Here is a 25,999-nt window from a genome sequence, read left to right on the forward strand (position 1 = left end):
GTCATTCATTTCTTCTAATAAATAACTCCAGGCAGATCCCTTTGGGGGTGGTGTCTGTCACTTCTGTTTTCTTCAGCTCGGCCTTTTACCCTTGGACTGCCTGTCCTTGTGGAGTGGGAACAGCTGAGGAGGTGATGAGAGAAGCAGTGTGGGCTGGTGGGCACAGTACCAGGTGGGAAGCCACAGGTCCGCCGCGGAGTCACTGCTCTTTTTTCTCACCGTCATTCCCATTCCCAGGTCTCCCTGTCATGTGGGACATGGACAGGGAGACCTGGCCAGCTCAGGAGAACAAAGATGGGCATATTTGACTGTCTCTGTATTTGACATACCCTCTGCAGAGAATGAGTTCAGCATGAATAAGCAGTAAACCAAGATCTTTTTCCAAGCAAGCTAGCATCCATCTAGTCCTAAATCCTCCAGAGTTTCTTGTGGGAGTAGATTCTTTTTCCCACTTCCCTCCAAGAACAAAATAGCAGGAAGCTGTTTCATGTTTTGGGATTGCCTGTAAGAAATTGGCATGTGAAATTTCAGTAAAGAGATTTCCCTGTAGAGAAATGGGAAGATAATTATTTGAGATGACTCTAAGTTGTTAAATTTACATACTCTCCTGCCCAGGCGTGTCTGAGTGGTCTAACCAGGACCTGTGTGTGTGTGACAAAATGGAGGGTCCCTGTTAATATCTTGGCTTCCTCATGACTGATGATGACAGACCATATTTGAGCAGGTCTTGTACATGCATTAGGAGTCAGCAGCTGCAATGAGGGGATAGTTTTGGGTCAGAAGTTTGCTTGCTTCAGCCTCCAAGAGCTCATCATGTGCCAAGACTCTTAGGCAAGGTTGCTGTCTGTTGTCCTGTTTATTCACTTTGTGGATCACTGTGACAACAAATCTGCCTCTCTGTTGGGTAGTGGAAAGAGAAATAACAAATACAGTGTGCTACAACCCTTTCTGTCATTCTCCTGCTACCAGAGCTCAGATCTTCTGCTAATTGATCATCTATTCTGTGGCCCTATGCAAATTAGCCTTGATGGCAACAACATCAGTGTTCCCTGATGTTGTTGGCATCAAGGGAACAACACCCTTGTCAGTGTTACCAGTTCTACAGTTTGGTGGAGTCCTTGGGTGTCAATACAGCTCTGCAACCCTTGCTCTGTTATTTTTTGCTTACAGATTTTTATGCAACTTGTCCAGAGTCTGCAACACCTGCCCTGCAACAACAGGCAGATTTATCACCTGGAAATCTCCCTTCTCCACTGTCCACCATTAGCTTGGGTCTTCACAGGCAAGGTGAACAATTTTAGTCCATCCTTCTGTGTTTGAATGAGGGATTGCTCTTTCCAGGACTTAAAATAGGGAGAGAGTTTTAACAGATTTGAAAATGGAACCTAGGACCCTAAGTCATCACACATTTTTTGAAAGATGTGCTCTGCATCCGTATCATGTTACTGCTCAGCTGCAGGACTTTTCTTAGACTATCTGAAAGTGGATCTGAACTGCTGTGCTCCAAAGAGGGGTTATTTTAATATTGTGCTGAATGACTGACAATGAAACCTTGTTGCTTTAGTTAGGCTGTGAGCACTGTCACTACAGGTCTTAAGAGTTTGAGTAAGCAGAGTTTGGTTGCTGAAGTAAATTTTTACTATTTTGGAGTTCACAGGGTTTATTTTACTGTAAATCCTATTGGTGTCTCCCTTCCGAATTTCACTGGGCACATGAAGCCAGGACAACATGCTACCTGAAAATCAGAAGGTTACAGAGTGTTTTCTGGAAACAGTCACTTTATGGGCCAAGAGGACAAGTTTAAGCAGAATGAGACATCTTTTAGAGCAAACAAGTCTTGCCTAATTGAATCAGAAGCTCAAGAATTTACATGGCAGTTCAAATGGTAATACACAGAAACTCAGCAACCTGCTGGCCACAGATCCAACTGGAGAATGGTTCAAGATTCATTTCAACTCTGATGCAGAACTGCTGAGCAGTACAAGACTGCAGAATGCACTTCATCTCCCAGCTGCACACATTTGGTTTGAGGCCAGACACCAGGACTCCTGGTCTTAAGAGGACCAGGTGTCCCAGTGAAATTACAAATTTTAGCTATTTGGTTTGGTTTACAGATCAGGCAAGAAAAGTCCTGATTTTTTGCAAGCAAGTAATCTGTGCACCCTTTCAATACAGAATGCTGTCAGAGGGACTTTCTCAGCCGGAAACTGCTGGAGCAAGGCTGTCTCCTGGGTCACCACAGCCCTCAGCAGTCATTTTCTAGCTGGACTGACTAAAAGACAAATCAATGCATCCCATAGACTTGTCAGAAATTACCTTTGTTTGTTTTGTGTCTGACCATTTGGTTTTACTTCTAGGATCAAGGGTACTGGGATTGAGACATGGTGCATCCTACAAAGTGTTCCTTTAACTTGGGCCATCAGGACACCTTGTGGGGAATCCACAGTGGCAGATGTGCCAGCAAAAGTTAGAGGAGCTCAATTAGCCCATGGTTTGTCTTTGCTCTGTCAAACCTAATGAATGAGACATAAAGATGCAAAGGTGATTAAAGCTGAGGATGGAAATCCAGCTCTGCACCCGCTACACTTGAAAAGTTCTCTAGGGAAAAAAATAAACAGGAAAGAAAATATTACAATGCATGTTTTTACAGACAGTGATGGCTCTGAGACCAGGCAGTGTTGCCAGGAGTCACATGCATTGGGAATGGGCAGGTTTCAGACTGCAGCATAAGAAAAACTGGGAAATCAGTGCTCCATGCTTGTAACAGGGACCCTGGGCTTTGTTTCCCAGTGATGCTGGCCTCTCATGAAGACTGCAGCTGTGATAAGAGGGTGTAAAATACCAGTATTATCCCTTCCTAAAAATGATACATGTGCTTTATATGGATGAAAAAATCATCAGATAAAGTAGAAAGCAGGAGAGAAAAGGATCTGAAGATTTTCTTTGTCAGCAAAATATACCCTTCCTTTGGCCACCACCCCAAGCCTGCCAGAGTTCAGGGAGTGTTTGGACAAGGCTCTCAGGCACAGGGTGGGATTGCTGGGGTGTCCTGTGCAGAGCCAGGCATTGGACTTGCATGATCCTATTCTAGCTCAGGTTAATCTGTGATTCTGTGATAGTCAAGTTCAGCTTCAGCAAAGGCACAGAGACCTTGAAATGTCACCCGGCACAAGCCAGGGCCTAGCTTTGTCGTTCCCAATTATTTTGTAGCTGAGCCTGTCTCCTGAGAGCAATCAATATTCACATACATCACTGACTCCGACTGATCACCTGCCTCAAGGCTGCCAGGGGCTCCCCTTCACCTCACGGGGCTCCTGCTGGGGAGTCTGCAGTGTCCCAGGCCTCGTATTGCACCTCTGCTGCTTAATGTGAAACTCTGTCACACTGGGTGTGCTCAGTTAAATCATGCTTCCAGGTACTCTCCTCATTAGCAGAACTTCTCAAATGACACAGAAGATGCAAGGCCTGTGCTATGAGAAGCTGACAGACATACTGACAAAAGTATTTGTATAAACTTAGCTGTTTTCCTCTGCCTTATATCTTGATAAGTTCTGTGAAACTAATTGAGATAAAAGTCTAATCTGTCCAACTCCAAAGGAACTGAAACAGCTTCATTGAAAAATGAGGGGAAACAATTAGGGCAGTCTGAGCAAACAGAAGGGGAGGCAAATTAAGATGGTCATAAGTTATAAAAATAGTATAAAAATAGTGAGTATTTGGGCTTGAGGAAAGGAGACAGTGAAACACTGGGAAGCTGTGGCCATCTCACTTTTTCCTCATCTTTAACACATCACCTAAGTTCTTATCTTGCTCCTACAAATACTATTGCCCCCCTGCAGGAGGCACACACCCTCCGCAGGTAAATGTGATCATCTGGAAGTCGCCTCAGTGAAAAACAGGAAGACCTAATGTTCCCATCTACGTGTCACTGCAAGATCAATGCTCCAGCCTGTGTGCCTTGGTCAGCAGTATTCCCACTGGGATAAAACCTGCAGGAGCTGGGGCTTCTGTCCCTGCTGCATGGCTTACCTCTCCTTTTGCCAGGCAGGAGCATTCTCTGCAGAGGTACAGACAGAGGTTAGCATGTGGGTCACTCAGTAAGAGGTGCCTTGGCTTTGCAGGGTGTGCACAAAAAGAGCTGTGGCCACCTGAAGCCAATTGTCCCCAAGTATCGAGGTGCCCCGACAAGCACCCGGCGATCGTGCCACCAAGGAAGTGGCTGCAAACCTCTCATTGCTCACTGATGAGGTCCAGAACTGTTTTTACACCTTCTTCTCTAAATAAGGAAGCTGCCTGTGAGGCCTCTGATTCCCTGACCAATTTGACTCCTTTGCTTCCCACAGCCAATGAAATCCTGCCCCCAGTCTTGGCTGATAGCACTCCAGCCTCAGCAGGCAGGGAGGACACAGGTTTGTGTTACAGCCCTGGCAGCCTCACCTTGGGCAGGCTGTTGATGTCAGAGTGATGATGTGGGCAGGGACAGCCCCTGCACTATAAAGATGGCTCAATCAAATATAACGGAGGCTGCCCAGCAGGAAGCAGGAGCTACAAACCATGGTCCCCACCAGTTGGAGTCCTGCTGGCCTGTCTCTGCTCCCAACTCAACTGCTATCGGGCTTTAGTTTCAGGTCAGCAAGCTCTATTTGCTTTCCAAAAATAAGCCTCTGCCACCATGCTGAAGGGAGAAAAACAAGAAGGGCGGTATTTTTAGGGCCATTAATTCTGACCACGTGCCCAGGAGGTGAACCGGATGGCCACGGCACAAAGACTTCTCATCACTATGTCCTGCGACGCCAGCGCTCACCGGACGTTGCCTGCGTTCCTTCTCCTGGGTTTGCTAGCCGGGATTGCTGCCACACACCCAGTTGTAAGCAGAACTAATGGCACATTGCTGGAAAGAGGATGGCAATCTCTGCTGTCCAGGTCCATGGCTGGGATGTCAGGGGAGAAGGCAGATGTGAACTGGGAGAGTGACTATTTGCTAGGAATCAAGAGGCAGCGGAGGCTTTACTGCAACGTGGGCATCGGGTTTCACCTTCAAATCCTCCCAGACGGAAGGATAAGCGGAGTTCACAATGAAAACCAATACAGTGAGTTGCATCCAGAAATGAAATAGAATAGATGTCACTTAATTGCTGTGAACTCTAGTAATTACCCTTCACAGAGTGCAAATGTTGTGACTTGGTATTATTAACCTGTGCTACATCTGTTGCCTTTTAAAGTCTCTGGGATCAATAAACATGAGAATCCTTCGGGCTGAAACGTGGCACAAAATGCTTAGATGAATTTAGATAGAATTTATTTTTACCTGTTTTGCTGCACAGATGAGAAAAGACAAACCAGGTCGAAAACTGAATCTCTGCTGCATTTTCTTGCTCCTCACCTTCTCATTTGCCTTTTGAATCCAGGAGGTTTTTGCTGAGTCCAGAGTGCCAAAGCATGATTCTTGTATCCCCGCTGACCAGTATTTTTGGGACACTCAGTGTGTCCCATGGAAGGGATTTGCTGGTCCTGGTTTGTTCATTCTTGTGGGTGCTGTTCTGTTACCCTAAGAATTAAGGAAAGCATTAGTCATGTGGATTTGAATTTCCTGTAGAGGGCAGTTGCTAAAATCTTTTGCAGCAATGTCATGTGGGACTTCAAAATGCAAGCCACACTTCTTTTAGGCTCACTAAAATTCTTCTGTAAGTATAGCGTATTACATTTAAATGATTTTATTATTGAAAAGGTCCAGAGTTTGACAAATCAAAAGAGTTCGATAGAGCAAAAGGCTTATGCAGAATATGACTACATTTATAAAAACCCAAGATCTTCTCTGTGTATATTTATTTTGCTGCATTAGGTAGTGAATTCTTATAAAGAATATATTACAAGTTTGTTAGGGTTTAAAAAAAAAAGATATCTGAAATGCCTTCCATTAGCTCTAGATTCTGTGACAACACTCTTATTAAACGTCACATTTTTCAGGTCTCTTTGAAATATCCACTGTAGAAAGAGGTGTTGTAAGTCTGCTTGGTATGAAAAGTGCCCTCTTCATTGCCATGAACAGCAAAGGCAGGTTGTATGGGACGGTAAGTAGTTTTTCACGGTTTAAACAAAAAGGTTTTGAAGTTATTTGGTTTGGTTTAGTGTTTTGCTTTGTTTGTTTGGGTTTAGTTTGTTTTGGTTTTGTTTGTTTCAGTCTTTTCCTTATGGAAATCTCTGATTACAAGCAGAGAAAATAGCCCTCCTATTACAGGGAGCCTGCCCAGCCTGCTGTCATCAGTGCTATTTAATGCAACAAGCAGCATGGCTGTTACAGGGCTGGGATTTTAAAGCTTTCCTGTAAGACTGTACAGGGGACACCTTAGGAAAATGAACATATTCTGCAAATAGTACAGATTAATTAGATGGCTTCTTCTAAGGTCACAGGGCTGCAAACACATTGTAGCAAAGCTGAGCCCCATTGATTCCATCCTGCATTGCATTGTGTGTAGGAGAGGCACAGTTATAGCTATTTCCAACAGCTATCCTTAGTAAAGTAATGACCACATGCTGCTTCCTACCAAAAACAACCACACCATCAAGAATAAATAGGAAGTCTACCCTAAAAGGTCAACATATGTGTCTGGGGTTATTTTAAATATCAGTTTTGTGAGATCAGTTGCAAAGGGTGAGAAAATAATAACAGCTATTAACAATGGTATGTAAATCATACTGAAACACCATCATCCTCATCTAGATGATTTGCTATCTAAATGCAGTTTAACCTCTGAGATACGAGCAACACACCTTCAGTGTCAATATCCAGCAGAAAAAGTGCTTGTTAGGAGGTGCATTTGAAAGAGGCTGGCCCTGGGCAATAGGCAAAATCAGCCCATCTCAAAGTAATGAATGGCACTGGTTGTATCAATCTCTTTTGTCAAGGAACAGCAGAGTCCTTTCCTTTGGAACAGCTGTGATTTCAACAAAGCATTGCAGTAGTTTAAAATTATGCCAAATGTTTTGAGGGACCTGTGGCCATTACTAACCTGATTCCTTCTCACACTCATAATGACAGTAGGACAATTTAAGGTCCCACTTCAGGAATATTCCTTCAACCACAAGTGATCACAAGCACGTAAAAAGTGCCACAAGTCCAACTGCTTTTCTTAGCTGGGTCTTTCTAAAGAAGCACAGGGTCTGGCTTCAGAAATCCCTTTGATTTTTTCCCCCACTTTCAATACAGTTTTGTTTCTTTTCAAAGACTCTTTCAAAAACTCTAAGAGATGTGCATTTTCCCTGCACATCGCAATGCCCTAAGTCAAACTCTTACAGGCTTTGGATGGTGTTATCACACAGGTGCCCAAATAGTACTGCATTGGTGGCATCTCATGTGCCAGATATTTGAAGTCAGAGAATCATTCTGCTTTCTCTTTTAATTTCCTCTGCATTTCTGTCCTGCTCGTCCTTGCACCTCCTCTCCCAGATAACTCCTCCTCCTTAGATTTTCATGTTTTGACATGGAGGATATTAAAACTATTTTCCCAGATTAGAACTGGCTGCATAGTTAAATATTACTAATGATTTAAGAAAGAAATTATTTATTGCTAATCAAATCCCTTATTAAAGCAAGCAGTTGTCCCTGGACACTGGTGTTTGGAAAAGCTCTGCAGGGTTCAACAGCCAGCATATAATCTTTTTTATAAATGATGGAACTTCTAGCAGAGGGGAGGTCTTAAATAAAGGTGTTGGTTGGGTAAGAGGGTGCGATGCTGACAGAAATTATTACTTGCAAATAAAACTAAGAAATCCATGATTTATAATGAATTAATTCAATCTGTCACAGGAAATACACAGTCCATTATCTGGACAGGTGGCATCTGAGTTCATCTGACACCAAATTAGCACTGAGGAGGGAGATTTATTGTTGGCTGCAGTGGCCGCGGCACCACCTGTCGCACACTGCAACGAGCCCTGGTGTACAAACGCGAGGAAGAAAAATGACCTGGGCCTTGGTGGAAAATTGATTGTACCTGATTTGTATCCCTACCCTCTCCCCTTGCTGTTCCTTAGGCTGTTTTCCAAGATGAGTGCAAGTTCAAGGAAACCTTGCTGCCCAATAACTACAACGCATATGAATCCAATGCTCACCGTGGCGCTTACATAGCCCTGAGCAAACACGGCAGGGTGAAGAGAGGGAACAAGGTGTCTCCTGCCATGACGGTGACCCACTTCTTACCAAGAATATGAGCACCAGCAAGATAGAAGATTAAATCCCATGACAAACTGTTTCATTTTGCACACGGGGAATAACCTCCCAGGTAAAGTATTTATACTGGCCATTGGAAAAAAAAAAAAGATATCTCTATAGGTATGTGTATATTTGGATAAAAATATTTGTACTAGATTCATCACATAGCATATGTAATACAATGCTGCTTCTCTTCTACTCTGTACAAATTTTACATGGCTGTGTGCCTCCTTTGGTGCTGTACAGAGAAAAATGCAAGCTGGAGTGCAAAAAGTTTTTGGAAGACATGGAATGGCTGTGGGCAACCATCTAATCAATCATAGGTGATTTACTAAATATTATTTACCTCAGATAATAACCTCTTTTAGTGAACTGTTTACATATCATGGGCCAAATCACCAGATGATTTTGCTTCACCAGAGCTTCAGGCAGTTCACTCCATCTGAATATCTGCCTGCACCCCCCTCTACAGACTGTGTCCTGTCCTGTTAAGTCCTCAACCTGTTTTGATCACTAAGGTGCCAATTCCGCAAGTGTTTCTACACAAGTAAACTGTTGGTTCCTTCTGCCTTTGAAGGGATTCTCCAGGGTCTCCTCACATGGACTGGTTGGCAAAATGAAGACCTACAATCAATTTCCCATGGGAAGGGCCACAGGATAAATCATAGATGGGTCCCAAATGCAAAACTGATTTGGAGCTGAGGATTCTGAATGGCATTTTGTGAGTTTAGTTTAGACTTACCTCCAATATAGATGTGTACATCTTTAATATTAACATTTGTATTTATAAAGACATGAGATGGATGAGTGTGCATCTATGTAACTACATACTTTTAATGAATCAGTCATGCCAGTCTCCTGATGCCTAGGTGCCTTTATACAAAAGAAAAGAAACATTTAAAGGCACTGTATCTCATTTAGCCTGAATGTTGTTGATCTCTAAGAATGAGAACTGGTGTGTGGGATGCATTTTATAAAAGATAAGAAATTCATGGAATCTTCCAGCGAAGGGGTATTTTAGAAAACTCTGTTGAATTTTCACTGTCTTATGTATATTTGGTTCTTCTCTATCATACCTCCCTGAGGTATGAAGGACAGAGAAAGGAGGCTACACAAGCATACCTTCCCATGCTGGGACAGAGGAATTCGTGCCATAATTCCAATTTCTGTCACTTGCAAAGCATCGGTTTCAAAGACAACACAGCAAGCTGTATGAAACACTCTTCAAAGCTCTCCTTGAAGCAGTACAAATGACACATAACCTTGCCTTGCTATTTTGACAACTCTTTTCCAGATCACCAATGAAGCTGCATTCTCTGTGCCTTTGAAAGAGTATTTTAAGAGGCCCTAAGTCAATAGTCACTATAAATGTCAGTTACCAGAGGCCTTGGGATTCCTGCATTGGTGGCGTGCTCCTAAATTTGAAACTAGATTCAATGTAATGTCAGAGCATGAGCATTTTCAGCATAGATGGACCATGCTGCTGCAGAAGTGAATATCTGAGTGCAAGATTATCTCCTACGTCCAGCAAAAATGGGGCTATGTCCAGCCTTGACATGCCATTCTATTTGCAGGGGCTGCCTATTCGTGATGAATTTGAGCCTTCTGACATGCATGAGAGACACTGTCAGGGCCAGATCCTCAGCTGGAGTAAATCAGCCCAGGAAAACTATCAGTTTATAGCTGCAGAAGATTTGGCCCAAAGGACATACCCACAAGGATGTACCCACCGCCACCATTCCTGAGAAACTGTCAAGGCAATTGTTTTGTGATCAAGATACAGTTTAGCAGCATCTCTGGTGTGACTTATACTTGGATTTATCTGGTTCAAATGTAAGTGATGATCACAGTGTAAATGAAGAGAAAAAAAAGAGTGGAATGCTGCTTACAGTACAGGAATGGGATACTTTAGAGGATGCTTTGGAAGGAAAGGAGTTGAAAGGAATTGCTCTTCATTTTCTAGTCTTGCAGTATTTCAGACAGATGCCAAGATGACACACTTTGTTCACCCACGACGTGTGCAGCAGTTTGCTTTGGAAAAATGTGCATTTGAAGTGAAAAATCAGGATGTTTTGAGTGGGGAGAGAGTGGGTCAAAGAAAAGTTTGGAGGGTATCAGGCAGCACAGTGGCCTAGAGTCCCTAGAGGTACAGAGAGCAGTGCTGAAATACATTAGCTGGCAACCTGTATCCTAGTGTTATATTCCTGATTGTCTTTGAAATGAAGTTTGAAGAAGTATGGAAGAGTCCAGGGATGTAGAAGAAAACAGAGTTCAAATGCAACAACACAAATTTGTTTCTGATCACAGCTTAATCCAGCATTCTTATGACACGATAAAGTCTGTTCCCTCTTAAACCAGGGCAGCCTAGAGAAAGTGATTGTTGCCAGGACTGGTAAGCGTTGGGACAGCTGGCACAAAAGGTGGGAATCAGACTCACTGGCTCCATTTTGCACACACTGGTCAAGCGAGGATAACCTGTAGACCAGGTCACAAGAAGTCAGGACAAGAGGGAAATGGCCTCAGCTGTGCCAGGGGAGGTTCAGGTCGGACATCAGGAAGAATTTCTTCACTGAAGGGGTGGTCAGACATTGGAACAGGCTGCCCAGAGAGGTGGTGGAGTCACCATCCCTGGAAGTGTTCAGGAAATTACTGGATGTGGCTCTGGTCTGGTTGACAAGGTGGGGATTTGTCAAAGGTTGGACTTGATGATCTTGGAGGTGTTTTCCAGCCTCAGTCATTCTGTGATTCTATAAATCTGTTCAGTCACAGCTTTCTGGGCTGAGACTATTCTTAGGAACTGCAGACCCTTTTGGATGCAGTTTTGGTGGGCATTTGGAGAACCCCATCAGTCACTTTGCTGAGTTACTCTTTACATCACTGTTTTTTTCCTCATTACACCTCAATGCCTGCCAGATCAACATGGAAATCACAGTGGAAATCAAAGAAGGGTATGTGACTATATAAAGAAACTCATGAAACTAAAGGAATTTCCCAAATCAGGGCTAAATTAGGAACTTCAAAACATATCTCAAGTGTGCATTAACAGGGGTCATGCCATGAGCTGAGCTTTGAAAGCATTGCTGTGAATGCTCCACAGCAGCCTGTCATGCTCACATTTTGCACATAGGATTCTCCTGTGGAGTTAATGACTATTTTTACAGTTTCTCCTTCCTCAGGCAAACCCCATAACATTCTAAGACTTAATTCACCTGATTAGAAAGCAGATTTGGCTGGAACTGAATCATGATCTTAAATAAATGTTTTTTCCCAGACATGCAGAGACACAGACACACACACAGTGGAAAAGCAGAGTAATATTTGTATACCTCACTATTTCAATTCCAAGATTTTATTTTGCACAGTAAAATGGTGCCAAAGTTCTCAGATAACTTTTTTTCACTAAAATATACCTCATGTTCTGACTCAATATGGACTCACAATTGAAACTGTAAATTTGCAAGAAACATAAAACTGTCCAATCAATTGTTTGTGAAATTGCTTCTATTTTTATATCTATGTGCTGCGCACAATAGTTTAATGTATTCATAAAATAAAATTTTATACATTTTTGGTCGTGTTTTGACTCTAAATCCCTCTTAACATTTGTTTTTTTTCCTTGATTCAGAAATGCTGTGTTAACTCCTCCTCAAAACCTAGTTTTTATTCACCTCTAGAACCAGAATATGTATTGGTACACTTCAACATTTTTCTAGACCTTTGTATAATTCAGATTTCTTGCCTGGGAAGTGTCCAGGTGTCCTGGGACGCATGGGCACTTCCCATGCTCCCCTCCCACTCTGTGCTCTCAGCTTGGGGGATGAAAAATCTCCCAGGAATTTTGGGGACAAGAGATGGTGGATAAGCCTCACACCCCTATGAAGAATAGGAAACATTTTGCTAAGTTTACATCATTTTCTGTTTTCTCACAGGTAATTTGAAACTTAATAATATCACTGTTTCTATGGAGACATTCAGAAGGAAAAGCAATGTTAGAAGGCTTGAATCCAACCTCTTAGATGAGTGCAGGACCAACTTCAAAGCTAGGCGAAGATGTATCAGGAAGAATCCCATCTACCCATCTCCTGCAACAGCCCCTGCAACAACTTCATGATTCATTAAGCTCTTGTTGAAACTCTGGATAACAACTCAAAGTGGATCAAACAGAAAAATATCTCAAATGGGTCCCCAGAGCAGCCCACACTTTGCTGAGAGTCTAAGAAGGCTTGGCATCTTTTTTAGGGTCTTGACACAAGACACATTAGTCCTGTGCATTAAAAAAAAGTGTCCCTCCTGCTGGAGCTCTTACCAACACAAATGGCTGCAGAAATCATCTGAAGGAGTCAGTACCATGAAGGGAAACCAAAAGAAAAAAAAAAAAAAGGGAAAAAGTAGGCTTTCTGATAATTCACATGTACAGGATAAGCTCAGCTGCAGACACACAAAGCTCAGGTCCATGAGCTGTGTGGCTTCAGCCGAGACCATGTTCAGAGCAAGGGGCAGCACCAGTGACAGTGTTGGGATCCAGCACCCCACCTTGTGCTGGGCTGAGCCCCCAGTTTGGGCAGTAGGTGAGGAGGGATTCTGCCCCTCTGCCCTGCTCCTCTGAGACCCCCCTGCAGAGCTGCCTCCAGCCCGGGGGCCAGCACAGGAAGGACAGGGAGCTGTTGGAGAGAGTGCAGAGGAGAGGCATCAAGGGGATCAGAGGGATGGAGCAGCTCTGCTGGGAGGAAAGGCTGAGGAAATTGGGATTGCTCAGCCTGGAGAAGAGCAGGCTTTGGGGTGACCTCATTGTGCCCTTCCAGTGCCTGAGGGGAGCCCACAGGAAAGATGGAGAGAGACTCTTGACAGGGGCCTGGAGTGACAGAACAAGGGGGAATGGCTCCAAAGTGACAGAGAGGAGGTTTAGATTGGATATGAGGAAGAAATTGTTCCCTGTGAGGGTGGTGAGGCCCAGGCACAGGCTGCCCACAGAAGCTGTGGCTGCCCCTGGATCCCTGGGAGTGTCCAAGGCCAGGCTGGATGAGGTTCTGAGCAACCTGGGATAAGTATTGGCCATCTAATTAAAGATATGCTAGTAAAAGGAAATAAACAGCCCCACATCTCTTTCACATTGGTCTTTTGGGGTGTTTTTTGTTTGTTTGTTTGTTTTACTTTTGGCATTTGCTGAAGCGACCCTGCTCTGTGTCAATTTGAACAATGAAGGAGACAATTAGGTCCCAGGTAATTATCTACAGGTAACTTTGTTCCTTCAAAAAATGATCCTGTGCTTCATGTTAGGAATCACAATGACTTGCAGAAAAGCCAAGAGGACATTTGGTTTCCTTGTAAGAACTCAAGATTAAAGGAGGAAGTAAGAATCTCTTCCAGCTGCTGGACAACTGAGGAGAAGACTCAGGGTAAGATAAAACACTGGGAATCTCTAGGTTTAATACATGTAATGCAAACCAGAATTGCAGTGAACTGCAGTGAGCAATCCTGGCTAAGAAAATCACTGTCATTGGAGAAAAAAATTATAAATACAAACAGCCAAGTATGCAGCCACAAGCAGAGATTTCTTTTTTCTCTCCAGCCAAGCTCTGCATCCTGCTCAGTCCAAAAGCATGTTTGTTTTGGAAGCCATACACTGCTGAAAAGTGTTTGGCCAAAATCCAAGGGGCCAATAAGTCCAGATGAGCTGAACGAGCTGTGTCCTTGGATCATGAGATTTGAACATATAATTCAGTCCTGGACCTCATAAGCACATATAATTGTTGGTTATTTTTTGTCATAGGGTGTGGACCAAAATGCCTTGATTAGGATTTTTCCCCTCACAATTAATTGCTTACAACTCACAATTTTATTGTATGCTTTCATGAACTGTAGCTGACAGCTCCGGAATAGCTTCTCCAAGGACAATGAAACGACACCAACTTACGTCAAACAAGAAATCATTAGGGATGATATCTAAAACAACACAGCTTATAATTATATTTGTTTCAGGGCACTCTGGAGAAGAGCTTCCTTTTCTTTTTTTTAATGAAAAATGATCCATCGTGACTCATTCCAGGTGGCTGGAGCCTTGCTTTCTTCCTGGAGTTACTTTGCCTATGACCTGAGCCCAGGACTCACTGGTCCAACATAAATCTTCTAGCCTATTGAAGAGGCAATAAAACAAAATTATGCAAAAACCCAAAGGGAGTTATGCTAATCAGCAAAGGTGTCACTCAGTGAGATCAGGAGAACTTAAACTACCTCAGTAATCCAGTGAGGGACAAACCAGTTTACATTTAACCCAGGGTCAAAACACAGGAGGTATGGCTTCAAAGCCAGAGAGAGTAGGTGTAGATTGGATATTAGCATGAAATTATTCCCTGTGAGGGTGGTGAGGCCCTGGCACAGGATGCCCAGAGCAGCTGTAACTGCCCCATCCCTGGCAGTGCCCAAGGCCAGGTTGGATGGGGCTCTGAGCAACCTGGGATCGTAGCAGGTGTCCCTGCCCATAGCAGGGGGTTGGAATGAGATGGGCTGCGAGGTCCCTTCCAACCCAAGCCACTCTATGATTCTATGATGACAATGATTTTGCAAAGGCAGTAACTACAGAAATAGAAACTGTGGGAAAGTGGATATGTATGGGCTATGTCTGTGTGTCACTTTCTGTAAATCTTCAGCAAATCTGCAGATGTGTTTGCACTTTTTAAAGAGAAACTTGCAGATTTCAAAATAAAAAGCTAATCTCCAATGGAATTTTTTTTCCTACATCCCTATAACAATCAACATGCAGGTCCACAGGCCACCTGGGTGATTGAAATTTCTTGTGTATGACATTTCTTATGTATGTCTGCACTCTGCAAAACCTCCATTCATGCTGAGATGGTCATCAGCTGCTTATGAAGGTGGTACCTTGAACTAATTTCCATTCTTCCACCAGAAGTGAAGACTGTGAGAGGAATGGAGCAAAGGGTCAAGAAGTGACACCAGTGTCAAAGAGACATAGGGTAGGCAGGTTCAGGGTAGGCAGATGGGCTAACCAGCTTCTGGCATGTAAGAAAGATCATTTGGCATAATGGAAAGGATAATGAAGAAGATTTAAAAAAAAAAAAACTATTAAGTTGCATTTCTAAGTTTTGAAAGAATCGTCAGCAAAGAAATCTCTCCACTTTTGGAGAACTGAGCAGGTTGATGAGAGTCCAGAACTTCAATAAAGATGACAAAAACAGTCTGATTGACTTATTTGAAAGAGAATGCATTTCCCAACCAGCCCTGGCATGGCACCAGCTTGTGACAGCTGTGAAAATGGCCAAAGATCAGTAGGACCCAGGATCAGTGTCCCAGCAGCTGATGAACCTTTGCACAATGTGACTCAAGTTCCTCCTCACCACCAATGTGGCAGGCTGAGAAAGCAACATGAAGAACTATTGTGTCTACACTGCAAAAAAAAAAAAAAAAAAAAAACCAAAACAAAACAGGTAGCTGCACATCTAACTGAAAAGACACTTTGTGAAGGAAAACCTGAAACAGGGGCAGAGTTCAAGACATATTTTTGCCAGATTTCTGTTCAGTCTCATAAATTCTCCTCAACGTGCTCCTTGTCACGGAAATACCTCAGAAAACAGAGCCCAGCTTCTAAGCAAAGATGAGCTAACAGAGTTTAGCTGAAAAAATGAAGCCACTGTTACTTGTCTTACCCTGTCCCTTACAAATTTTGATCTCCATGTTTCTTTAAAGGACTCCAGAATCATAGACTGCTCTTGCAGTGGCCTAGGGAATCTTTCTATTTATCTTGTATTAGAAACCCTGAGTGCAAGGACAATGTTCAGTCATGACTGTTTTCATTTATTATTTAGGCTTTTGTGTTAAAAAAAAATTACTCTTAAAACTTATAGATAGCAAAGATTTCTCCAATGAAGTTTTCATTTGGAAGAGATCCCACAAAAAAGAAGTCCCAGAGCTAAAGAGCAACACCTGCAATTGCACTGAGGCAGCTCCTACCATATCAGTCACATGCTGTGTTATTACTGTCCCACAGTACAAGTGCCCTCAGCTGATGATGACGTCTGCATATTTTGTCTTCTTGTTTCACTGCATTCCCCTTTCTCTCTTTTCATTTTCCATTCCTAATTTCTTTAAACTAAGCCTTTTTTATCTCTTCTTAAAGGAGACAGATCTGAGTGAAACATGTGAAACCAAGAGATTGGAGTAAGCTTAAAATTAGGTTACAACAAAGTTTATTATTGATCTCTGTCTTCTGCCTAACAAGGGGAAAAACATCCATTTAGTTTATTGGAAACTGTCAATGAATGTAGTGGCAGATGTTGTTGAATGCTAAAGATACTTAGATCAGAAGGGGCTCCTAGATGTTCCTAGTCCAAGCCTATTTCCCAGTGTTGGAAAATAGGAAAGTTTACATTAACCAAAGAGTTTTCCCAAAATAAAACCATCAGCCTGCTTTTAGGCACCTTGCAGCATATTACAATAGGAGGTGGATGACTGAAGTGACTTTCTTGTTGAGGATGTGTATCTGTGTCCCCAGGATTCCTTTGCACCTGAAAGCAAGCACACCAGGAGAAAGGAGACACTTTCTCAGACAAGACACACTGCCTGGGCAGGCAGGTCAGCAGGACTGGGTGTGCACAGGGCAGATTTCAGAATCCAGACAAACTTCAGGCCTTCCAAGCCTCAACACTTCAGCCTCCCAGACCTGAGGGGAGCCTACAGGAAAGGTGGAGAGAGACTCTTGACAAGGGCCTGGAGTGACAGAATAAGAGAGAATGGCTTCACACTGACAGAAGTGCAGGATTATATGGGATATTAGGAAGAAATTGTTCACTGTGAGAGTGGTGAGGCCCTGGCACAGGTTGCCCACAGAAGCTGTGGCTGCCCCTGGATCCCTGGCAGTGTCCAAGGCCAGGCTGGATGGGGCTCTGAGCAACCTGGGATAGTGGCAGGTGTCCCTGCTCATGGCAGAGGGTTGGAATGAAATTATCTTTAAGATCCCTTCCAAACAGGCCATTCTGTGATTCTATGATCTTTTTTGAAATTGAGGGTATCAGCAGCTCTAACCACAAATTGCACCCATCCTCTCTCACACAACACCCAACAAAACTCAGACCCCTTAAAATGACAGAAACACTCTCTGTTCAGAAAACAAAACCTTTTAGGGACTGGTTCTGCTTTGCCTGGGAGCTGTGCCAAGGATTTCAGCTGGAGGTGGAATGAGGCCCTTCATTTCAGTTCATTAGAGCAGGCACACTGCAGAAACTGCTGGTACACGCTGCGGTCCTGAACCCAGTGGGCTGTGCTTACCTCATCTTGTTCACGTAGGTGAGCTGAGCCAGGATGTTTTCTTTAGTCGTGGGCAGTGTGACAAGAATGGGGCCTCCAAATAAGGTCACTCAGGATGTGTTTAACAACACTGGGTGAAGTCTATGGCGAAGGCAACTGCACACACACACACATGCACACACAGACGGCATCCACTGTACATTCCCTTGGCTCAGGGCGTCAGTATTCCTAGAATAACTGCTGGAGAGGCACTCCACCCTTGTGCTTCCAGTGCTGGGGGTGTCATTGTCCCAGAGCCTCTTGTAACAGTGATTTTAAGGAAGCAGAGGCAGAGGGACAGGCCCCTGATTTCCATGACCTCTTTTGAAGACATGCAGTGCAAAGGAAATTATTAAGAGCAGAGGTAGTTTTGAATCTATCAACCCAAACTCCTGTGTGAGCTGAGCAGCAGAGAGCAAGAGGCTTCCTGAGGCCAGCACAGGCACTCAGATAGCACAGAATGCTGTAAAAGGGCAAGCCACCCACCTGTTTACATATAAGTCAATATGCTTTATTAGGCAAGAGTGCTAGAGGTGCTCCTACGTGATGAAAGGAACTCCAGCACTGTGAAGGGACGTGTAGTTTTACTCGTAGGGGAATCCTGGAAGGCAAAGACATTTGATTGAGTAGAAAACTTTTCTTTTTCTAACCCACAAATTTCTGATGGTCCACAAAGCCCTTCCAAAAGATAACTGCAAGTCACTTCTAGTAACTTCAATCTGTTGTAAAAAAAAGCTTGCCTTTGCCTTGTGAGTCCTCACTGGAACTGAGGGGATAAGCAGTAAAAGAAAGCAGCACAAGGAATGACATTTAGCTGCTAAGGGTTTTATAGTTGAGGTGATAAGTTTGGACTGCAAAATGATTGCAAAATGACCTTTCAGCAGACCTGAAACTCAAAGCAGCCAAAATGGCTGTGACCCTCAGTTCCTTCTGTGCACCATTTGCATGTAAATGATGATACCAGCGAGTGTCATCCATGTTCCAGCTGAGGCACCAGGCCCAGGTGAGTGCCTGGCTAAACCTCAGCTGAGCTGCCTCTGGAGCCAGGAGCAGGAGGCAGCAGGAGCAGGCATGGGACAAAGGCAGGGCAGGGAGGGAGGGTAGTGAGACTCACTAAGGGCTGGAGCATCAATCACAGAATCACAGAATCACAGAATCACAGAATGATTTGGGTTGAAAAGGACCACAAAAATCATCTTGTTCCAACCCCCTGCTATGGGCAGGGACACGTCCCCCCTAGACCAGGTTGCTCAATGATTATCTCGAATAAATTTCATCCTGAAAGCTGGGGTCTGTCTTATCCATATTTTCCTTTCATCTTTTGCTCTGGAGTGAGGATTTCCTCACTTTACCATGGTTCCTGACATTGACAATAGGTGGTAGCTCCTCCAGGCTGTCTCCCAGCTCCCTTTGCAGGATACGTCTAAGGAGCACCCTGCACCGCTGTGGCACCTGACACTGGCAGTGTAGCACCCTTGCAGTGGGAATGGAAAATGTGGCAATGTGAAATGGTTGTGATCTTTAAATTCAGTCCCATTTTTTTTCTTTTATTTCTCCCTACAACAAGCAATTTCTGTTAATTATCAGCAATTTTTAGCTGAGAACTGAGAAAAGCCATCACAATTCAGCAAACACCACAGAGCAATACAGAAATCTGAAAAATCAATCCCAGCTTCTGTGGTAAAAGTTGCAGAAATATTGTTATTGCTGATGCATCAGCAAAAGATGCAAGACAAGAAAGGTTGTAATCACTTCTATTATAACAGATTTGGCTGAAGGAGTAAAGCAGCTTTCATACACCTGGCTACCCCATCAACAGCTGAATGGGTAGAGGATAAGAGACATAGCCACAGAAGGAATAAATGGATCAGCCTGAAATAAAAAAGACATGGACTGTAAAAAAAAACAAAATCCCACAACAAACCACACGTAGTGGGCATTTATAGGTTTAAAGCAAAAAAAAGTCTAGGAAAAAGCAGAATTTGTATTATCATTCTCACAAGCAGGGACTTAAAAAAATAAACTTTAGCCTAGCAGATTAAAAAGAACTTAGTAAAGTCTGGAGTTTTCTTGATGCTGTGGGAAACTTTAGAAAATGCTAAACAATTTAACCTTGTAAAAGTAATCTTTGCTTGTCTGATTATTAGAAAAAGATAAACAGATGCTCACAATTGGCATGTGCTTAAATGAAGTTGAATAAATTTTTCAAACATCTGAGAATGTTTTCTGTGCCACCAAGGCACTGAAGAAAGATCAGATCAGTGCATGCTGGCAAGAACAGCAAAATGTCACAGTGAATATGAAATATCAAACCAGAAAAACTGCAGTCACAAAAGAATGACAGAATATTCCAAGAGGGTACAGTGCCTCTGTGAGACACTTCTGCAACTGAGGTATCAAAATCCACATTTCCATAGGAATCTAATCAAGTGGGCAAAGAAAAAAACCAGAACAATCAACTAAAAAACCCAAACATTTGTTCTAAGACCAGAGTGAAAAATATGGGTGGATAATTTCAACATTAAATACAGATATTTCTTTTAAAAAATAAACAAAAAACCAAACTGAAACAAAAAAGAAAAGAGAAGAAAAATTAACTCTCCTTTCCTTCTAAGCTACCTTTTTATTGAAAGCATTTCAGATATTATAACAAGTAAAACATCTGAGGCCTGGACTGTCTTTCAGTGCAGCCAGCTTTGTCAGCCTGCTCAGTTTAAGATCTGACCCTTATACACTTTGGCTAAAAAGTGCTGTCATTTACACAGGTGAATATACTCTGACGCAAGTCTCTGGATTTACACAGGTGTGGCAGCAGAATTTGGCAGGGTTTTACTCATTTTAAACAATAAAAAAAAAAAAAAATCAGATCCACTTTTGCAGTGGGTTACAGCTGTATCAATCCATTAATGTTATCAATCCATTATATATGATGGTACAGCTCCACAGCTTGTAAATGAAACTAAGAATTTTTCATGCTGTGTCTAGCTAGAGACTGAAACTGAACCTAACACTGCGACAGTTAAAATCCTAAGGTTTCATTTATTAAATATTCATATATTGTTTGGTACTTTTGTCTAGTTTATATTGAATTTTGAAAGGAACCTTAAGACAGTCCAGTTTTGGAACCTGTCACTCCTATCACTGATTCACCCACATACGGTGTACCATTAGTACAGCATTTTCACGAAATAAATGAAACCATCTTTTTTTAAACCAGAAAATTTTTTGTAAAGACCCACAACATTGGCAGGACACCTGAGAAGCAGGTCTTGTATCTTGGAACATTTTTTACAGACTGCCAGCCAGATGTGCAATGCAGGGGCAAACATCCAGCTTTTTTGATTTACACATTATTTTCAGCTGGTTTTGGCCAACTTAAGATTATTTGTGTGACTCAGAAGGAAACAAGAGATAGAAAAGGGACAGTTTAATTGAAGTAGGCTCTGCTCATATCAAGTTCCCTTCACTTGAATGGAGTGACACAAATATCAGCCCAACAGGCTTGGTGTGGAACTTAGACCATAATGAAGGGGGAATCAGGCTCAGGACAACTTAATACTAACTTTTGGTACATTTGCAACAAAATTTTAGCTGCATTTGATGTTTCCACAAAATCACAATGCAGCTTGGAAACGGTGAGGGGAGGTGGGAGTCTGAATAAACACATCTGGCAAAAAAGAAAGATAATTCAGGTCCGAAGGGTCATTCCCTTCAGTTCAAGTGCAGTGGATTGCCCTTCCTGGATCCAACAGTAGAGGCGTGGGAAGCTTTCAGATGTCACAGGGTTGTAGATAACATTTGAACATATGATTAGCTTTCGTGAGCTGTCTTTAGAAACCTTACATTTTTCCCCCACACACCTTAGCCAGAGATCCTTCCCTTGAGGTTTCGGGACACTTAAAATGTTGCTTTGCCAAAAATCAAGGATGTGGAGAAGGTTTTCCTGTGTGATGTCATGTTGCTGCCCTTTATAAGCCTCTGCAGAGAAGAAGGGATCCAGTCTGAGGATTCACGCTCCAGGCACGAGGGGAGGTGAGGAGCAGACGCTGACCCACCATGGAGCGGCAAGCCATTCCCCAGGGCATTCCCTGCAGCTCCCTTCTCCTGCTGCTCTGTAGCCTGAAGCCTTCCCTTGCCTTTCCCAACTCCTCTCCACTGCTGAGTCCCAGCTGGGGCAATGGAGACCGCCTGATGCACCTCTACACTGACACCGAGAGGAGCAGCTTCCACCTCCAAATTAACGCTGATGGCTACATCGACGGTGCTCCTCACCAAACCATCTACAGTAAGTGACTTCCTACGGACCTCCATGGGAGCTGGGGAGGGACAACAAGATTTTTTGCTTCCTCACCAACTACAGAAAATCCCCTCTTCTCATTAGGCAGGCAGGCAGAGGAGCACAGCCATGGGATGGAAAATACATATTATCATAATTCTCCTTTTGTTTAACAAATAAAATTGCTCCAAAGAAATCTAGTGGATAGGGAATTTCATTCCTTGCCTAGGACAACTAAAGTCCTATGGTTCCTGTAATACCCTGCAAGGAAAATCCACCTGAATTATGCTTCACTTCATGATTTTACCCCCAGTTCCTGGAGGAAGCTCCTATTAGAGGTTGGTAATGATATCCCCCAAGTAGCTGCTTCCCACTGATGGTGCTACCAAAGGAACTGCACTGAGGGAACTTGCCACAGCAGTGTTGGAAAATTGATGGCATCCATAAAATCTGGGGTGGAGGGCTGAGAACTACTAAAATCTATTTTGGGGTGGAGGGCTGAGAACTACTAAAAGTTAAGTTTCAATGTGCACAGAACATGGGCATGCAAAGATCAGTTAAAAAGGTGAAACTGTGGAAGACCAGACTGGCATAAAAGAAGTGTTGAGCCTTTGGGGTTCATGAGAAGAAACCATACCCTAGTATCACTGAAAGGTTCTCAAATTGTGTCTTCAGAGTTTATTTAATTATATATTTTATTATTCTATTTCAACACAGATGAGTTTATTCTTCTTCCTTTGCTAAGTACTTGGCCCACACTCTTTAGTTAGTAGACAAATGTGGGAGGGGTTTAAGACTTAGGGTTCTTTTACAGCATTTCAAAAATACTTCTCTCTTAGCAGCATTCAAATCACAAGTAGCTATACATCATAAAATCAGGTTGTCATTATTATTATTATTATTACTACTACATCTATTTTATACACTCAGTTAAAAATCTAAGCCTAGGTAATGAAGCTTATACATAAGTAAATAAGTATGGTTTTTAAAGTTATGATGTAATTAATGAGGAAAAAGGATCACATTCGGCTATTTTTTTAAGGAATTGATAATGCAACACTCGCAGAAATGCTGGCACTGTCTTGTTATACTTCCTACATATTAAAAGATTTTATGAGACTCATTTTAGGTATGTTGGTCAAGAACCAGTGTGGGACTTTAGAGAACAACAGACAGCAAAATATCACATTTTCCCATATCCGCCATGAAACAAGCATAGCAGGATTTGGAATGGTGGAGCAGGAAAGATGGAAATCAGACAAGAAAAGGGATATTGAGAGGGAGGGTAACTGATTTGCTGCCACCAGACAATGGCAAGTGCTAAGTTCTGCACCAGGGTGGCATGGACTGAGTGTGCACAGATCTCCTGGGTGGGACACGGCAACAGGCACTGAGTCAGATGCAAGGAGCAGATCAAGCAAAGTTGTTATTCCCACTTTACCTGGTATCAGTGACATCGCTCTTAGAGTACTACAGCAACCCCAGGTCATGTTGGACGAGTAGAAGGTGGAGTTGGTCTGGCACAGGGTTTTCAGGGGGCCTTGAACATGATCTGTTGTGATTTCAGTCCAGCAAAAAGGATGTTAAGGGCAATGTAATGACAGAATCACAGACTGGTTGAGGTTGGAAGGCACCACAGGGGGTCACCTGGTCCCACCTCCCTGCTCCAGCAAGAGCACAGGGCACAGGATTGTGCCAGATGGTTCTGGAGTATCCCTAGTGAGGAGACTCCTAGAGCACAGGGCACAGGATTGTGTCCAGATGGTTCCGGAGGATCCCTAGTGAGGAGACTCCACACCCTCTCTGGACAATCTGTTCAGAGCTCAGGCACTGCACAGGACAGAAGTTCTGCCTCCTGTCCAGGTGGAACTTCCACCTGAGTATCAGTTCCTGCCCATTCCACTGGTGCCACTGCTGGGCATCACTGAAAAAATACCACAGGGCAGTCACAAAGATGAGTGGGACAAACTCCCCCTGGACGTGGGCAATGGCAGAACTGAGGGCAATGTCCTCAGACCACGATTTGGGGCTTCAGAGGAAAAAAGTTGTCTTTGGGAGGTTGGTGCCACATTGGAACAGGGTACCCAGATAGGTGTCCTCCATCCTGGGAGTTTTCCAAAGCCACAGCAAATCTGATTTAGGATGGGCAACAGTCCCAGGTCATTTGGGAAGTTGGTTTGAACTCCCAGAGGTCACTTCCAGCCAGAGCATCCATGGATCTGTAAATGCATTGTTGAAATGGATTTGATGTTTTTGTTGTTCTGAACAGGTGCCCTAATGATCAGGTCTGAGGGTGCTGGCTCAGTAATAATCACAGGTGTGAAGAGTGGACGCTACCTGTGTATGGACATGAAAGGAAACATATTTGGCTCGGTGAGTGACCTTTCCTAAGCCTTGAGGCTGAATGGCCAGTGCATTCTGCTGCTGTGGTGCCCATTTCCCCAGCCAGGGCAAGCCTGGGTAGCTTGGGGGAGAAGTGTTAGAGGAGATCTGACACTTTGGTCAAACTTTGCTCTCTCCTTTGATTGTAAAATCATCTGAGATCCTGCCTGGGTAAAAGAGGACGGAAAAAAAAAAAAACAAAACCACAAAACCAATCAAAAAAAAAAAAAACCACCACCACCACCAAAACCCCTACTTTTCTATATTACAGAAATTAGATCCAGTGAAGGACCAATCTGTAGCACAGACCCATGGGTGGGGACCCTCTGGAAGAAAACAGGGTTTATCATTAAAATTTGTTTGCTGAAAGCATGGGCATGCAACTCTGATCTGCATTTGGGTCAGACACAGACCTGGGAGATTAGAAAAACACCTGCTCCAAGATCTCAACCTTCTTTCCCTTTTTAACCAGTGTTTGCAATTTAAGCATCCTATTTTTTCCCCTCAGCATTACTTCAGCCAAGAGGACTGTGTGTTCAACCACAGGACACTGGAAAATGGGTATGATGTGTACCAATCCCCCAAACACCACTTCTTGGTGAGCTTAGGCAGAGTTAAACAAGCCTTCTCCCCTGGTATGAATCCACCACCATACTCCCAGTTTTTGTCCAGGAAGAATGAGATCCCTCTGTTCCGATTCAACACCCCCGAGCCCCACAGACACACCAGGAGCGCAGATGTTGATCCCGTAGATCCTCACCAGATCCTGGTCCCGCAGAGGAAGACCCCAGTGTTTGGCTCCCTGCAGCAGCAGCCAGCAGATTTTCCCCACATGCCCAGGGAGCCCATGAGGATCAACCAGAACGACGTGGTGAACCCCGATGATCCTCACGCTATGATGGAGGCCAGGAGGTACCCAAGCCCCCGCTTCTACATCACGAGATAACCGCGGCCCCCGTGCTCACCAGGTGAAGACAGGGGCAAAAGGAACTGTCTGTCACACTCAGCCTGAATGCCAAAGTGGCTCTTAGAAACCTGGAAGACATTGGGAAAAGTTCCTTAGCTTCAAATCTTGTTTTGTCAGTAAACTGCTGTCTGTAAGTACAAGTCAGATTTTGCCAGCTTGGGCTCTACTGGAAAGAAGTACCATTTTTGAAAGCAATAACACAAACCAAACCTTTTGGGGTCTGAATCACCTTAAGTTTGCATCAATGATGAAAACAAACCAAAAAAAGGAATCCTTTGTATGAAATGGGAAACTGATGTTATGTTACTGATGTAGAGACTTGGAGCATCCAAGATTCCAGCAGAGACAGGGAATCTCTTACTAGCACCATCCTGTCCAAGCACAGCAGACAATCTGCCGGGTGGTGTGTTACTTTATTATATAAAAATTATCATGTCATGTATCCAATATCTGAAGGGACCACAAGGAAGCTGGAGAGGGGCTCTTCATCACAAACTGCAGAGACAGGACAAGGGGCAATGGATTCACACTGACAGAAGTAGGTTTAGATCGGATATCAGGAAAAAATTGTTCCCTGTGAGAGTGGTGAGGCCTTGGCACAGGCTGCCCAGAGAAGCTGTGGCTGCCCCCTCCCTGGAAGTGTCCAAGGCCAGGTTGGATGGGGCTCTGAGCAAGCTGGATAGTGGAAGGTGCCCCTGCTCATGTCAGGGGGTGGAATGGATGAGCCTCAAGGTCCCTTCCAACCTGTGATTCTTTGTTTTTAGCTTTTAAGTTGAAGCTTCATTCTCTCTTCACCCATATGAGCCAAAAAAGGCATTCCGCTGTTATAGGAGCAGCAGACCTGGAAAACTGGAGGAACTGA

General features: G+C 43.5%; 3 protein-coding genes across 7 annotated transcripts in view; 2 read left to right on the top strand and 1 right to left on the bottom strand.

Annotated features, from left to right (window-relative positions):
* TIGAR (TP53 induced glycolysis regulatory phosphatase) overlaps window positions 1-25,999 on the bottom strand; it is a 52,222-nt gene that overhangs the window by 9,814 nt on the left and 16,409 nt on the right. The window contains exon 7 of one of the 4 annotated variants that reach the window (XR_005258939.1): window positions 5,384-5,548. Coding sequence is in view for 3 of the 4 variants with exons in the window: in XM_038153775.1 (XP_038009703.1) it covers window positions 25,101-25,205 (105 nt within the window). In the remaining variant the exon portion in view is untranslated. Of the gene's footprint in view, window positions 1-5,308; window positions 5,549-18,011; window positions 18,114-25,073; window positions 25,206-25,999 lie in introns of those variants that run through there. The other 3 variants (XM_038153777.1, XM_038153776.1, XM_038153775.1) reach the window with 3 other exon arrangements.
* On the top strand, window positions 1,303-12,944 carry FGF6 (fibroblast growth factor 6). 2 transcript variants are annotated; one of them, XR_005258942.1, is made up of 4 exons: window positions 1,303-5,090; window positions 5,968-6,071; window positions 8,035-8,282; window positions 9,787-12,944. XR_005258942.1 is itself a non-coding variant. In XM_038153782.1 (3 exons), the coding sequence occupies exons 1-3, from the start codon at window positions 4,751-4,753 to the stop codon at window positions 8,209-8,211; spliced, it is 621 nt and encodes a 206-aa protein (XP_038009710.1). In that variant the 5' UTR covers window positions 1,304-4,750; the 3' UTR covers window positions 8,212-12,944. The 2 variants fall into 2 exon arrangements, 1 of the variants encoding a protein (XP_038009710.1); XM_038153782.1 differs by having other exon boundaries at window positions 1,304-5,090; window positions 8,035-12,944.
* On the top strand, window positions 18,515-25,135 carry FGF23 (fibroblast growth factor 23). Its single transcript, XM_038153783.1, has 3 exons — window positions 18,515-21,797; window positions 24,058-24,161; window positions 24,679-25,135. The coding sequence occupies exons 1-3, from the start codon at window positions 21,569-21,571 to the stop codon at window positions 25,114-25,116; spliced, it is 771 nt and encodes a 256-aa protein (XP_038009711.1). The 5' UTR covers window positions 18,515-21,568; the 3' UTR covers window positions 25,117-25,135.

The sequence above is a fragment of the Motacilla alba genome, chromosome 1A (genome assembly GCF_015832195.1).
Source record: "Motacilla alba alba isolate MOTALB_02 chromosome 1A, Motacilla_alba_V1.0_pri, whole genome shotgun sequence".
Taxonomy (NCBI): domain Eukaryota; kingdom Metazoa; phylum Chordata; class Aves; order Passeriformes; family Motacillidae; genus Motacilla; species Motacilla alba.

Excerpts from the sequence above, each read along its gene's own strand:
- FGF6 (XM_038153782.1), top strand. The coding sequence starts at position 4,751 with ATGGCCACGGCACAAAGACTTCTCATCACTATGTCCTGCGACGCCAGC. Across the intron at positions 5,091-5,967 it reads TCACAATGAAAACCAATACA|GTCTCTTTGAAATATCCACT; the intron begins GTGAGTTGCATC and ends CACATTTTTCAG. Across the intron at positions 6,072-8,034 it reads AAGGCAGGTTGTATGGGACG|GCTGTTTTCCAAGATGAGTG; the intron begins GTAAGTAGTTTT and ends GCTGTTCCTTAG.
- FGF23 (XM_038153783.1), top strand. The coding sequence starts at position 21,569 with ATGGAGCGGCAAGCCATTCCCCAGGGCATTCCCTGCAGCTCCCTTCTC. Across the intron at positions 21,798-24,057 it reads TCCTCACCAAACCATCTACA|GTGCCCTAATGATCAGGTCT; the intron begins GTAAGTGACTTC and ends TGTTCTGAACAG. Across the intron at positions 24,162-24,678 it reads AAGGAAACATATTTGGCTCG|CATTACTTCAGCCAAGAGGA; the intron begins GTGAGTGACCTT and ends TTTTCCCCTCAG.